This window comes from Anser cygnoides, chromosome 4 (assembly GCF_040182565.1).
Source record: "Anser cygnoides isolate HZ-2024a breed goose chromosome 4, Taihu_goose_T2T_genome, whole genome shotgun sequence".
NCBI lineage: Eukaryota > Metazoa > Chordata > Aves > Anseriformes > Anatidae > Anser > Anser cygnoides.
Genome location: NC_089876.1, coordinates 11,151,610 through 11,166,722, shown reverse-complemented (window position 1 = coordinate 11,166,722; position 15,113 = coordinate 11,151,610). Strand labels below are relative to the sequence as shown.

Below are 15,113 nucleotides of genomic sequence, written 5' to 3'. Positions count from 1 at the left end.
CAACTCCTCCCGTGAATGTATGGATATTCAAAGATCCCACAAAGCTCTAAACTTGGAGCAAGCCGCATGAAAGACTTGCACAGTTCATATTAGCATCCATAAGCATGACATTTTACTGAGTATCCAATTCTGCCTGTCCAGAATCATATTCTTGCTGGCAGACTCTGCAGTGCTTGCTTTAGTCAAAGTTAGGAGGTTTTCAGTACAAACAGCACACTTCCCTGTCAGTTTGTAGTCCTTATCAGCACGGAGGGGCTCAGCTTTTATCAGGGATTTTGGATGTTGACTTAATAGTAGTCATAAATAAGATTAGCTGGAACTGTTTAGGGATATATTTCTACAGAAGTGATAGGATTATGTTTTTCCTGTCATGTTTGGTAGATAACTTTGGGGCTCAGCGTGTCTTCAGTTCAGTTCTAATGCAACACAGCTGATTTTTCAGGAGTGGGTTTTTTTAATGAAAAAAAAATGTGCAAAACACTCTTTTTCTTCTGGGCTGCAAAGGTCTCACAAATAAACTTCTAGTCTATACACAAGATTTAAATACAGCTCTGTTATGTTTCTTCTTCCCAGATGTGGATAGAGGCAGGAAAAGACTGCATCGCTCACAAAGAGCTGAGAGGTGACGGTGAAATCCCACACGTGTAAGACAGTAAGACATAACGTTGCTGTGATCAGTTGGTAGTAGTGAATGTGGAGTGGCAGATCAGTGCTGCTGCTTGCTCCATTTTGTGCAGCAGGGCATCTCTTCTCCCTTTTGCCCCTTTTGATACCAGAAATCCTGATGTTCACACCGGATATAAGGCACAATACGCTCTACCTACTACCATCAGGTCTGCACAAATGCAAGTAGTAGACAGCTGCTGGATTTCCCAGTGACACAAAAAATAGATGAAGATAATCATATGACTCCATAATTCTATACAATCTAATCTAGCTGTAGTGATCTAATATGTTCTATGGGATGATACCACCTATTGGACATCCTTAAAAGAAACAAAACAGTTCAAAGAAAATAAATACTTAATACTGATCTGTTTTTCAGCAAAGATGGCTAAACTTTTGACTGTTTCATACAGATCAATAGCTAGAAAAAGATCTTGTGTTGGGACATCCTGAACTGCGGTATTCATTAGAGAAGAATAAAGAACTGAGACAGAAGAAGAAAGAATAGTTCCAATGGAACTACACAAAATATATTTTTTTATTTGTTTTTTACTAAAGTATGTTGAGGGTGATCTTCTTATAGTTGCCCATGAATTGCTCTTAAAGCCTTAAAAAAATCTGTTTGGGAAATAAAGGTAAATAAATGTACCTTGAGGTCCTCTGAGAGATCTTGACACTGCCCTTTCACTGCATCCTCCAGCAATGAAATGTTTCCTGAACTCTGTGAGATTTGCATGGAACGGTAGAAGCCTCTACAGAACTACTTGATCATATTGTACCAGTCTGTGAAGACTTACTTTCAAATATTGACATTGCAGCTATTGAGGAAATTGTAAAACTCCACAAAGACAAGGGTCTGATTCCGCTCAAGTGGAATTCAACACTCAGGTATTGAATTCACATTCATTTAATAGCCTGAGTCAAAAATTATCCATAATTAGCCATAAATACTCAACTTTTGAACTGATAAATAATCTCTTTGGCTTGAAATGATTGTTCATAACAAAAAAAAAAGAAACAAGATTTAGGCGTAACAGTACTTCAGTTCATAGACACAATAAAGGAAAAATTAGTTTTTAACAACATATCTGAAACAAAATATTCTGAATTTTCAAAGCTCTGTTAGTCTTTTCCATTTCTGAAGAAAAATGACAGTTAAAAACATTTGACAGTTAATATAGCTGAAAGTGAAAAATACTAATACATTTAATAATGCCTATCACTGTTGTATGTACTTTTAATTCTTTATTTATAATAATTCGAATATGTTCTGACCTAAAACAGTGCAATTTCTGTGCATCAACATATACAAGACTTGATACTAGTTATGCAGCAGCGAAAATGTTATAATCAACAATGAAAATATATACAAGACTTTTGAGTTTGTACTACTACATCAAAAAAAGATGCATGAATCATGTTTGATTTGTCGTATGTACAGATATACACACAATTCAAAGGCAGATTATCTAAAAACCCAATCCTCTTCTTGCATTGGAAGAGCAATTAAGCAGTTTAACACAGAGGTGCATGAAGTAAATCAGAAGAGCTTCATGGTTGTCAGGAATGAATCCTATCTCTTATTGCAGGTTTACCACTGCTGATGTTCATGTCTTTTTCCTTTTCTTCTTCCGATTCTCTTTTATTTTGCTAATATTATCCTAGAACCTTGAAAAAAATAATTTGTTCGGTTTGTTCATATGCCCTGGAGGAAATGTTTTTTAACTATTTAACTTCTGTAATATGCCAGTGGTCAAGAGAGCAATTGGAACACTTCATTTACAGAAACTCTGCAAAGCAACGATCATTATGAACCTTCATTCTTTGTATTTAACTGAGTAAATATGAATAGTGTGCAGATGTGTTGCTCCCACTCCTGTCATTATTATGTTAAGAGTCCTTGAGACCAAGTTGGACCTGATTTCAAAGTTATTTTAAAACTTGGCACTTCTATATGAAAATCTTTCTTTTCAGTGTTTGACATATGGTCTCATTTCCTCCTGATGTTTGAAATATGGTATCCATCTCAGGCCTATCCGGCCTTTTACAAGTTGTTTGGTTTACAATCTTGACCTCAGCCTGCCTGTAACAGGTTTATTAATACAGAATTCTGCCCACCACGAAGGTCTGTTCAGAGCTTTGTTGCCTTGAAGGATCTCTGACCACATATTCTTGTATAACTGAAAAGAAAAAAGAAAAAAAATTACACAGAAAATAAAACCAGGAAAATTTCTACAAGATAAATTACCAAACTTACTGGTTGAAACAAGTCTGTGACTGAATTTTTAGGTAATGAATGTGAACAATTATGTAGATGTAAGAATAAATACAAAGACGAAGCTCAACATTTCAAAGTACTCTTAACATCAAATATCCATACAAATCATTTAGACCATCTTTGGCATAAGAACAGGGAAATAGTAATCTTTATGATTTTTTTGTTTTATATTTTACAGTAGTTGTATTACGAAAGGTAGAAATTTGGAAGCAAGCTAATTAAGCTAATCTTTGCTCTGTCCAAACCTGAAGACTGTCGGAAAGCTCTCATGCATGTCTGTTTTCACCTTTATTTCAACACATTTCTGAACAGTACTGCAACTTCTCTCCCAGATGTGCACTGTTCAGTCCGAGCATAAGAAAGTTCTCTCTTATAAGCAGATTGTTAATTTGTCACTCTTCATCAATTTGCAATTTAATGTGGAACAGTTAAAAAAGGTACATGAGAAGTAAATTCTGTAGAAGTGTAAGTTCAGAAACATTTGGCAGCTCATAATTAACTTAAGCTTAAACCTTTAAATAACATTATAGAAAGGTGAGGAGGGCTGTATCTTCAGCAGTAGAGCTGAATACAGCACAATACCATATTAATTTAGTATAACAGCGGTCTCATACAAAGTGAAAAGCCTTTCATCCACATCAAAAGAAGGCTTGACCCTATATATTTGTGGTGATTTAAATAAATACTGACATAAATCCTCTGAGTATTAAATATATTTTCACCTTGATTATGTTAACTATTTCACCCATTCCAAGCTTGGCTTAACATTGTCTAACAATTTTTAATTAACCTTGAAATAAACAGAGAGATAACTTCACATACTTAAACTGAGATTTTCAAAGTTTCTTTTAAATAAAACCTGAAATCTTAATCATTGCTTAAAGCTGCCCATAATAGATTTGGAAGCTTTTCTTCTGCTTATGAACTGTGGCTTGTGGTGAAAGCCACTCCACTTCAGTGCACCATAGGTAATCCTGAATTAAATTCATTTTCCTGTTATGCTTGGACAATCTATTCTGTATCATACTGTAATTTGTACTAAAATGATTGCATTGGTTTTGTTAAGTTGCAAAGATGGCACTGAACAAAGAATTAAATATAGACAGTCAGGAGACAGGGAGCTTTAAGTATTTTCTCTGAGTGCGGGATTGGCAGACTTTTTCAAACTAGAGTTGAAAATATATGCACAAGTTATAAACCACAGACTTTGAGGCAGTTCAGAAAACCTCCCTGAATTCTGTAGAACATGGGTTAGATATCACTGCTTGAAATTACTTTCCCAATATAACTCAATCATTTTAGAAAAAACTTAGCAAGCATTTAGTATACTAGGAAGTCAGTAGGGTTTACAGTCCTAATCTGCTTGTCTCACATTGTTCAAGGTCTGTACTGCAACTGATGCTGTGGGTTGTCTGATGGTTTCCAAAGTCTTAATTGCAGGGCTCTTGAGCTGAAGATACAAAGTTGCTGGAATAAACTGACATCATTCTTTTGTGATAGATTTTCTAAACAAAGGAAATTCTGTAAGAAGGGTGTAAACTGCATTGATTTCAGTGATGTATATGGAAATAAATCAGTTCCAAATTCCCAATATTCATCCTTAATAAGTCTACATGGCTTCTGTATTTGTGTGAGTAATCAATCCAAACTTCTTGTTAGAGTGCACAAAATAACCCAGGTTATTATAATAATAAATAACCCCAGGTTATAGCCAAATCCACCACATGACAGTTTTATCAGCTAGTGATAAGCAATCTCCAGCTGACTGGTAGAAAGGGAGTAGTATTCTAGGAACAGATCACTGTGTACTAGCCATGTATTCTTGGCTATGGCATCCACTGTCAGCTTCTGTTAGAGACAGAATATTGGGTACCAATGGGCTTTTGGCCAATACAGATATTTTTACAGTCTTAGAGATGATGTTCCTTCCCTTAGAATTACATTGGGAGGTTCCCTCCCATAACCTCTTTCATTAATTTAAGCCTCAAAAATCCACGGGAAGGAAAACAAAGCTTCCTATCACAATTACGGTCCTCTTGTTGAGGTGGCTTGATACATAGAGCAAGCCCTTCCTCCTTTATTTGTAGAGACTGTGTTACCAAAGTAATCATTCTGTGAGGTCAGCGTCTCTTTAGAAACATCTGGGCTGCCTTCTGTATTGCTTGATCACCATGGGAACGATGGACAACTTGAGACATAAAGACACAGACAAAGAATATTGAAAAGCATTGAGTACACTTGACTCAGCAATCCTGTCAAACTTCCTGGCACTCTCCCCAGGCTCTAGTGATTCTCTGCAGGGTCTCTCCACACTAAACCAAACTGCTGTATTGTGACACCAATCTCCACGTAATAGTTATCCCACAGCTTGGCTCTGCTGAGTAGGGCTGGCCAGTAAGCAAGAATTTTTGGTTTACTGAGGCTTTGGAATGAAATACAGCTCCTTAAATACGCCAAGAAAAAAAAAATAAAAGAAAAAAAATCAGAGAGGAACCATGACCTAGTAAAGCCAAATCCATGGTGCACCCACATCCTGCATCCTGCTTGTAGGTCTGGTGACACCTCTGAAAGGATATAGCAGATATAGGTGGATATATAATTTGTATTATATATATAATATATATAAATAATAATATATTCATTTAAGCAAGGAGAGGTGCTCACAAAACACTGTCCCTCACATTTGTATTGAGATCACTGAGACCCCTTGGGTAATGCTGTACCTTGTACTGGTTAGCAAGGGACCCAAACTGCTACATACTGCTTGGTACAACACTTGGGAAGCACTTCATGACAGGTTGTTCCTACATGCTCAAAGCAGAGTAGAAAGGTAAGAGTAAGGAGGAGATGCTGGCTTCTACGAATCTATCATAAATGAAGTAAACAAAACCAGAGTTTCGTAACAACTTATCTGTCACCTTGTGACAATTGCTGCATATATTCTACAATTCTAACAATCCTTAACCTTTGGGGCTTGTGTTTCCTAGGCTATGAATTATGTAAACACACACACTTACATTGAAAGGTTTCTAGGAGCTATGATTAAGTGGGATTTTTAATTATTCCGAGATTGCTAGATGAAAGACAGTGTAAAAGTACTTGGTGAGAATTATTGACTACACAACTGCCAAGGGTTAGAAACATACTGAGTAGATGAATTAATCTACTGAATGAATTAATCTAATTGCGGTGTGTGCCAAACTCCCCTGATTTACTAGGAGAATGATGGGAAACTTGAGCGTCAACTTCCTCGACCCTCCCATATATGCAAGAAATTCCAAACAGAGCTAATTTTGGCGTCAAAATGTGCTGGCTCTAATTGTACCTTGGAATATGTGACTTGTTGCTGGATGTATGATGCACTGCTGGTGATATCATACCAATTTATTTTTGTCTTGAAAAATACTTACATATTTGAATTTTCAATTTTCCTTTCTCCTATTAAAATTAGTATTTTATGAAAAATTAAGAGAAGGAACTGATTTCTACACCATTTATAGGTACATCACACAAAACTGGGAGTTAAGTGAATACCAATAAATGCAGCACAATCTTATAAAAAGTCCTAGGCAGAATACATCTTACTAGCTCTCTGAGGTATTAAGCTATATACTAAAGATATTTTACTTCCTAATTAATCTTAGAAGATGGTACAACTTTTTTTTTTTTTTTCCAGTTCAGCAGCACAGGTCCCCAAAAGAGCAAATTCAAACAATACTGTAAACCTTTCCGACTGAAGTGTATCTCCAGCAAATAAATTCAAAACGTCATGCTTTGCTGATGTCAATTTAACTAATATAATTTCTGCTAACAAAGGGTCATCTTTTCTTGCTTAGCTGTGAAGTGTTTTGAATATGTTACGGCTATTTACAGGACACATCATTCTTAGTGATTAGACTCACTAGTACTAAAACAGGTTTTCTTACCTCACCACTAGCTTTACCAATGGGAGAGTTGAGAATGAAGTCAGGAGGAGCAAAGACATCAACAAGGGCGACTGCATCATCTTTCAACTGTTTAAAAAAAAAAGACATACATTTGGCAACTTCTGCAGTTGTCTATGGCTATCAGTGAACTACAGAACAGCATAAAGATTATTTTCATAAAGTACCAGTTAGTGGTAACTTAATAGAAAAAATAATAGTGTAATTGCCAAAAAGAGACTGTATTCTAAAACATATTTCAACCAAGATCATACTGTTTATACACATAAAAACATAGAATTTAGAACTTTAAAGACATAACTTCTAAATTCTTCTTCTAAATTTTATTTACCTGGGAAAAATATGACCCACTCTGAAAAGCTTTTGTGCTGAGAAAAACAATTCATGAGCTAACACAGTAATGAATTAAGTAGCAGTGCATTACAGTATTTTGATGTCTTTCCAATGAAGACTGCAAGACCACAGGTAAAGAGATCATTATTTTGTAAGTTATACCATTTCTCATTTTCTGGTAAATAAGCTAGGACTAGATTCCGGGTCAATGAGTTACTACTCTCTTTACATCAAGTTATTCGGAAACTACTGAGGCAATGTCCTGCTAATTTATCCCTTCAAGTATGGAATATATGCCACATCTCTTTTTTAGTATCTATATACTATATTTTTTAAACACAACAAATAATATTGATTTGCTTACCCTGTAGCAAAGCTCCAGAATAGCATTCTGAATAAATCTACCAGCTTGTTCACCTGAAACATAGCCACCTGCAAATACATTCACAACAAAATGATCAAAGAAACTTAAAGCGGTTAAGATTACACTGATAAAATCCTTTTAGTAAGGAGTTAAAAATCCTTTTAAAAATCCTAAAAATTCTTTTAGTAAGGAGTTTATCAGTTCAGTATTCAAGAGACCAAATGCTCCTAAGTAATTGGATTGACTGTCATTTATTAATGAGCTGACTGCAAAACCATTAGGCTAAGACACTGGGAGACTTTTGCATGAACAGGCATCTACTATAACATCTGGCTTCCTATCCTGCTGTCTCCCCCAAGCACTGGGCCACATCAAAACTTGTGAATCCTCCATCACCTCAGAGCTAAGAGAGAGTCTTCTGGGTTAATTTGTAGCTTCAGATCCATGCTCCTGAAAATTTTGTCCAGAATGAACGTTCTACGTTACAAAGGCAGTAAGAAAATGCTGTAATCATGGCGTCCCTCCCCCTGCTAAAATAAAACTTAGGAAAAAAATCCCTAACCTTTAGGTTAGGGCTTTTATAAAGTGACATGTATAATATGTAGTCAGGGAGCTGATCTCACCTTGGTAGAGCACAGCCAGATGTTTACTTAAAGACCAGAGTCCATACAGAGCACTGAGATTCTTAAGCACTGTCTGCAGAGCAGATGGTACGTTGGGATCATGAGTGTAGTCATGGTATCTTTGTAAGACTGTTTGTTCAATAAAAGCAATGGCTAGTGATCGACAGTAGTACACCTTAGGAAAGAGAAGAGAAGGATATTGAGTAATGAAATACAAGGAAAAAATCCTCAGCTGCTGCAAAATGGCATTGCTGTGGTGATGTCAGTGCAGAACTGTTTAGATCTGCTGTTGCAGCTTGAGATTAAAGAAAGTCTAAGAAGAAACTCTAGGAGAAAAAACTCTACAATGTCTTTGCAAAGGTTAGTTATAAAAGACTTCATGAAATGCCCCTTTAGAAATAAGATCCTGATTTTCTACTGTGTTCCACTTTGAGTAGTCTCTTATACCAATCTAAAGGGAGCACAGATTGTATACCTAAAATATACACTGACTTGGCAGTGCATGTTGCACCGAGACTGTATGGGAGCAAGTAGTTACATTAGACAGAAGACCAAGCAAAATCAGGACTGCTAACTTCAGGGTCATTAATAAACCCATTTAACTCTAAAACGATAAAGGATGGTTTACATTTATTTAATATTATGCAGAATTTTATAACGAGGATAAAAATGTCAAAGTTGTTCAGTAACCTACTGAAAACTTACTACAGTCCATTCAAATAATAAAATCTGATCGTGTTAGCATGAGTCTATTCAGTGCAACATGCTTTGAAAGAACTACCCAACTAATCCTTGCCAACTATGAGATCAGAAAGGCAAAAGTCACCACTTAATAGTCACTGTTAGTATGGAATATGAAACTTTAAGTGATTGTACTCATACAGAAAGGCTTGTCAACTTTTTTGTACTTCACCTTTGCTGTATGATGGTGCATATATGTCCTGTCATCAAACAGACTGCTGGCTGAAAACATTTTAGTTGGTGAACAGAACAGGAACATAGAACTGTAATGGCTGATTTGTTGCACTGATGTAAACTGATGTTTGCTCTTATCCCATTTGTTGAATTTGTTTCATTTAGAATTAGTTGATTAGTTTTCCTTCTTTAAAAAATACTTTTATCATCTTTGCTTTTAAATCGATTGTAGGATTTAAAAAAGGCATATTCCAAAGATCACTGCATCTCTACTGATAACTGTACAGTGACATACTTATGACCAAGCTCGGATACAAGTATAAATTGCAAAATCGCTACTATCTGCAGGTTTAGGGATGACTTCCCCCTTAATAGATAGACTTTTTAATATCAGAATATTGAAATGTCAATTCTTTAGTCAGAATGACATAGGTTTCAATATCCCAAATGCAATATTAACAATTAATTCCCTATTCTTCTCTCCTATAAATTCTATTTCCTTCTTTACCTTTGCTTGCAATTCTGTATTGTTTCTATCAAGCTCCTGGCTGAAAAGAAATGGACCTTCTTGCTTCCTGAAGTTGGTAAACTTCCAACCAGTGTGAGACATCATAGACAAGTAATATAAAGTACTTTCTCCTTTCTGCCTTGGGACCTAAGTTAGGAATCTCTTCCAGATTTCCCATAGCAAGAAAAAATACTATATATTTGTCAGCCAGTGGGCTGACAGAGAAGTGTTTCTTCATGCCCAGAAAGTTTTAAATCAAACGTATTAAAGCACAGCTTGTAAATCATTTTCAGATACTTTTGAGGCATGTCATTTAAAATAAGAAATCCCTCTGTTCTGAAGATGAATTGTAGGGAGAAAAGAAAACCTAATGACCTGAGGTATATCAAAGCCTATCTCAAAAGCAGCTGTGTGCCTAAATTTCTTTAAATTTTAGCATACTGAAGAGAAGTGAGGTGAGTAATCTTAATGCCGCTGTGCAAACTATCCTCTCTGGCCCTGGCACAAGCCTCCCAGGAGCTGGCCAGCTGACAAGCAATCAGATTCAAATTTCTGAAACTTATCTTGCATTCAACTGGAGGGTAATTCTCATTCTGAATTTCACCCTGACGAGCACCTCTAATAGACTGCTTCTAGAGTAAAAAGAGGAAAGTTTTCCTCTCCTCTACCAGTGGTTTTACATAGACCATCCCTTGTTGAAGCCAGACTGGATCTTTCTAGGTGAAGAGTTGAATTTTCCTTCCTGCTGCTTTTTAACGAGCTTTGCAGATAAGGTAAACCACATTGCCCATCTTCAGGGAACAGATCTCCTTCCTCGGTGACAAATGACAAGTCTTATTTTCTTGGATACAAGCCAGTTTCTCATGAAGGTACCAGAAGAATTTGGGGAGCATGGGGATATAAACCAAAATTTGGAGTTAAGCCATTACTAGCTGTTAGAACTCTCTGGTGAGAGAGTGGATCTGCTATTTGTAGATTGTCAACGTTTCCTTTTCAGGTTCCAATGCTTTCAGTCTGGTATCTTTCATGAGTACTTTGCACTATAGAAACTGGAGATGGAAAAGACCTATTAGGTCATCTAGTCTACCTATCTGCCAGAGCAAGATTCTTTCCTACAGTATGTATTTGGCCAAAAGAGCAGATGGAGATGTAATAATCAGATGCCACAGTAGATTTAATAGTAGCAGATTTAGTTTTCAGAAGTTGTGATAACAAACTTATATCCACCATCCAGCACATGCCTGCAACTTTTCTGAAAGGAAATATATCCTGGAAGACTTCTGTTGATGATAATCGTCCTCCTTCAATCATGTTCAATACGATTCATATGGACAGGAATTACATATTATAAGTTATATGACTCGCTGCTTTTTGCTTAAGGAAATTGTACGTCCTGAGACAAGAAGATAAAACTAAAATGATCTGGCAAACCTGGATGAAAATAAGTAAACAAAATAAGAAAGCTAAATAAGCATTACCTGACAGTTGTTTTTTGCCTCAAAATCACTTTGCCCTGACTGCTTCTCCTTTCTCAGCTTTAGGTCACTTTCTCGGAGCAGGTAGCAAACCAGCCACTTATATGCTGCTAAAGGAACTGTGGAAAAGAGAAGAAGTCACATGCAGATTCTACTGCAGTCTAGGTGTTTTTTTTGTTATTTACCTAAGATGAAAAGTGAAGATGTTAATTGATCCATTAACATAACACTTTGCCCATTATTGTAGCTGCAGTAAATAAATGCTGGGTAAAATAGATTAAAACGATACAGTGAAGACCTACTGTACCTGACCATGCACTAGTTCCACCTGTTCCCAAGTTAAAAGACAAGATATGTCTACAGCTCAATTTAGATGCAAGCATTTTCTGATTCGATCAAATTTTTTACCTTGCTATACTCTCTCCCATATTAAGACCTAGGTCTATAAGATACTCATTCTCTTCTGAAAATACAAGAACAGAAGAAGGCACACAATCTGTGGGCCCACCCCCTTCGCAGGTGTGATGTTACACGCTTGCAAAACACATGATTTCTAACATTGCAAAGGTGGCCAAATGTAATTGTATGTGAATGTACTACTTTGTACGCTTGTGTTACATTTTTTACAGCAGCCTGGAACTATTAAGGGGAAAAGTACTTCAGCATAAAGTCCTTGTAATAAATCCTGACAGCATGTGTGTTAGCTGAAGATTTTATGTAGGATATTATCTAGGCAATTATGAGGGTTCACATGCTGCCTAGGCACCTGTTTTAAAATCCCAGCTTCTAACAGAATGCAACAATAAACAGATTCATATATTTTTTAAACTGTAATCTGGTTCAGTGGGAAACACAAGAGAAAATGTTTTAAGGTATCAGTTTGTGCTCTGCTGGACTTCACAAGCTGGAGACATACAACAAAGAAGAAAGCATGCAGTCATTCTGAATTAATCTTTTTCTTATAAGCCTTTATATTTTGAGTTTCTTCATATTTTCCCCATATCTATTATGGTACCATATTGATACTCTGCATCACTACCTAAAGCACAGTTTTTCTGCAATCATTTGAGCACTGAAGTGGTTACTGAATTTTAGGAACCAATATTATTGTCCCTTATGCATTAAGACTGGAGTTTCTTAATCTAGTATGTTCTCAGTTTCACAAATCCACTTTTGCTCGTTTCCTTGTCGTTATCTCATTATCTCTTCATTTCTCTGTTAATTTTTGCCTCTAAGGGCCAATCTAGGCTCACAGTGATACAGAAGTGGGAACAGCATGTCATGTCATACTTGATTATAGTACAGTAAGCCAGGAAAACTGCAGGGAGTTTTCTTTCACCATTACTCTTTTTCCTCCATGCACTCCGAAGCAATTGTCAAGAGTGTACACACTTAAAGCCCTTCCCAACAGATTTCTAAATCATGTGTATCTTTTCCTAAAATAAGAAATTTTAAAATTCCAAGGTACTAACAATCCGTTACCCTCACAACAGTTTCACTTGAAAACAATGATGCAGTGGCAAAAAAAAAAAAAGATTATAAATTATACTTTAGAAGAATGAAAATGGAAGAAAAACAACTGATGCTATCTTTGATTCCAAAATTAAGGCTGGGGATAAAAAAGCATTATTTTGAAATGAAAACTGAAATGCATTTAATACAAAGAAAGTCAGCAAATAGCAATGTGAAAAATATGTAATAAATAGCGGAGAGTGAATCTCCGATCTCTAGATCTGGAAAGAATTTAAGATTCTAGAATGAGTTTAACAACAACAAAAGTCTACCTGAGGAGTCCATGCAGTCTTCAACACTAATGGCTGTGAATTTCCAGCCAAGGATGTGATAGTAGTCTTGCAAGAAGTTTATTGTTCCAAGAGGGGATTCAAAAGGCACTTTATCTGAAATACCAAAGAAAATAAAACTGATTTATGAGAAGATAAATTAGACTCTTTGGAACTAAAAGCCTATTACAAAGCCATGCATACCCTTGAAAGGCCAGATGCAATTAGGACATAATATTTATTTTATTATGGCCTAGTCCAGCCAAATGAGATGGCCGACAAGTGCTGAAAAAAATGACATCACTGCCTATAAGTCCCATAAGATTCAACTCCTATTGCTGAGTTTTCCAGCTGGTGAAAATTACTGCTAGAAAACTGAAACAAAATCATCTGTCTGAAGAACTACACCATGTACCGATGAAGAAGACTGCTACCAAGTTAGGTGGTATGAACTGTTTTAAGCATAATGAACAGAGCATACCCAGACTTAGAATGACTTCAGGAGTAGTTCCATTGAACTAACCTGCACTTCTCAGGGAGTAGAATACTTCTTAACATGATTAAGAATGGCAAAACGTCTAGTTAGCTACTGCAAGACACATGAAAAAGTATATTTCTTGCAGCAAGTATCTGTGTATTTGTGAATGTATCATATGATGGAGTCTGTAGCACATTATTTATGCTCTACAGAATGAGTAAATGACTATCAGTTGCATTCAGTATGAAATTACCTCCTAATTCCATTACCTACTCACTGCTGGGTCCAACGCATGATGCCACAATAAAAAACTTACCTCTTATGCAATTCATCCAGCTCATTAAGTAGTTGCTGGTTTGTTGAAGCAGGACGTTGTTATCTCCCTCATATGTGCAGTTTGGATCATTGTCATTTCGGATTTCACCCAGACGATTCACTTAAAAAGAACAAGTGAACACGTTAATGCATCAAAATGCAATGCATCAAAAGGAAGCTAAGAGGGATTAAATAATTATACTGTAAAAAAATTTAAGAGTTGTCTGTTCCTGTATATACAGGTATTCTTACAAACGTGTCAGCTTGAAAGTTCACTTGTTAGCTTGTGAAAATGTATACTGTGAAGACTTTAGAGAAGTGTGACATTCAACTTAGAAGAGGAACTTTCCTCTATAAAATCTGCATCTTTACTTCTGGAATTGAGACTGAAAAAGACAGTCTTATTTTGTCCAAATGCTGCTGCAGATACTGCGCAGGTTTAGTTCTTTTTATGTGGTATCAGGAATAAAATTTTAAAATATGAATGTGAGGAAAAATCCCTTTCTAAATATATTCCTAAAATTCGGATACCATGATGCAACAACAGTTAAAGTACATGTGAATATAATCATTTTATTTCTTATTAGTGCATGCAATAGTTTGTGACTTACTTGCAAGGTAACCATGTCCTCCACAAGCTTCTCGACACTCCTGGGCTGCCTGCTGAGCAGTCCAAGAAGACAGTGGTTTGCTGGCAGCACATAAGGCATGAATCTCACGTCCCAAATCAGCCTTGTAAAAACAAGCTACAAGTTAGTAATCATTTGCACGCAAAGTAGGTTTGTGACCAATTAAAGCCATAGCTAAGTGTACTGCTTTTGAAGAAGAAAAAGACTAACCTGAAATACATACATACAAGTTTCTGAGATCTATGTAAGCGCAGAACCGTTTTTTTTTTTTTTTTGCTGTTCCTCCCCCAAAACAAAAAACAAACAAAACAAAACCACACAAAACAAAACAAAAAACTGCCATAAAAACCTTAGATACTAGCATTCTTATAGGGAACAGGAAAATTTTGTGCCAGGTAATGGATACTGAGTATATGGCTCTGCATTGACACTAATGCTGTTGGCCTTCCCTTGAAAGTGTGCTTGGAACTTCCACACTACATAGATTTTCTAGAGATGTTGGGTTAATACCACCAAAATTGTTTGAGAGCAATTCCCCATTTTTTTTATTTTTTTTTTTCAGATCTCTCATACACCAAAAGAAGTTCATAAGGATTACATTCTTCACACTGTTAACAGGCAGATTTTTCTGTTACAATCTGAGTTTTGCCTAAGATTAGTGACTGCACTGGAGACCTCTAGAGATAAAATAACAGATCAAATAATCAAACAGACTCTTCTGTGGTTTGTGCAAAGAGGATAAATTACAATACCCAGCCACTAGCACAGAAATCTATCACAGGCTTTATTTTAACTGGAAAAAAC

General features: G+C 36.1%; 1 protein-coding gene across 10 annotated transcripts in view; it reads right to left on the bottom strand.

Moving 5' to 3' along the window:
* Positions 1 to 1,162: 1,162 nt before the first annotated feature.
* Positions 1,163 to 15,113, bottom strand: part of ACOX3 (acyl-CoA oxidase 3, pristanoyl) — a 34,679-nt gene continuing 20,728 nt past the window's right edge. For 9 of the 10 annotated variants that reach the window (XM_048046908.2, XM_048046891.2, XM_013179190.3 and 6 more), the window contains 9 exons: positions 14,292 to 14,412; positions 13,682 to 13,801; positions 12,891 to 13,004; positions 11,110 to 11,225; positions 8,209 to 8,383; positions 7,586 to 7,653; positions 6,871 to 6,957; positions 5,445 to 5,508; positions 1,163 to 2,846 (listed from right to left, as the gene is read on the bottom strand). In XM_048046908.2, the coding sequence (XP_047902865.2) occupies positions 2,764 to 2,846; positions 5,445 to 5,508; positions 6,871 to 6,957; positions 7,586 to 7,653; positions 8,209 to 8,383; positions 11,110 to 11,225; positions 12,891 to 13,004; positions 13,682 to 13,801; positions 14,292 to 14,412 (948 nt within the window). In that variant the 3' untranslated portion in view covers positions 1,163 to 2,763. The remainder of the gene's footprint in view (positions 2,847 to 5,444; positions 5,509 to 6,870; positions 6,958 to 7,585; positions 7,654 to 8,208; positions 8,384 to 11,109; positions 11,226 to 12,890; positions 13,005 to 13,681; positions 13,802 to 14,291; positions 14,413 to 15,113) is intronic. The other variant, XM_013179201.3, reaches the window with a different exon arrangement.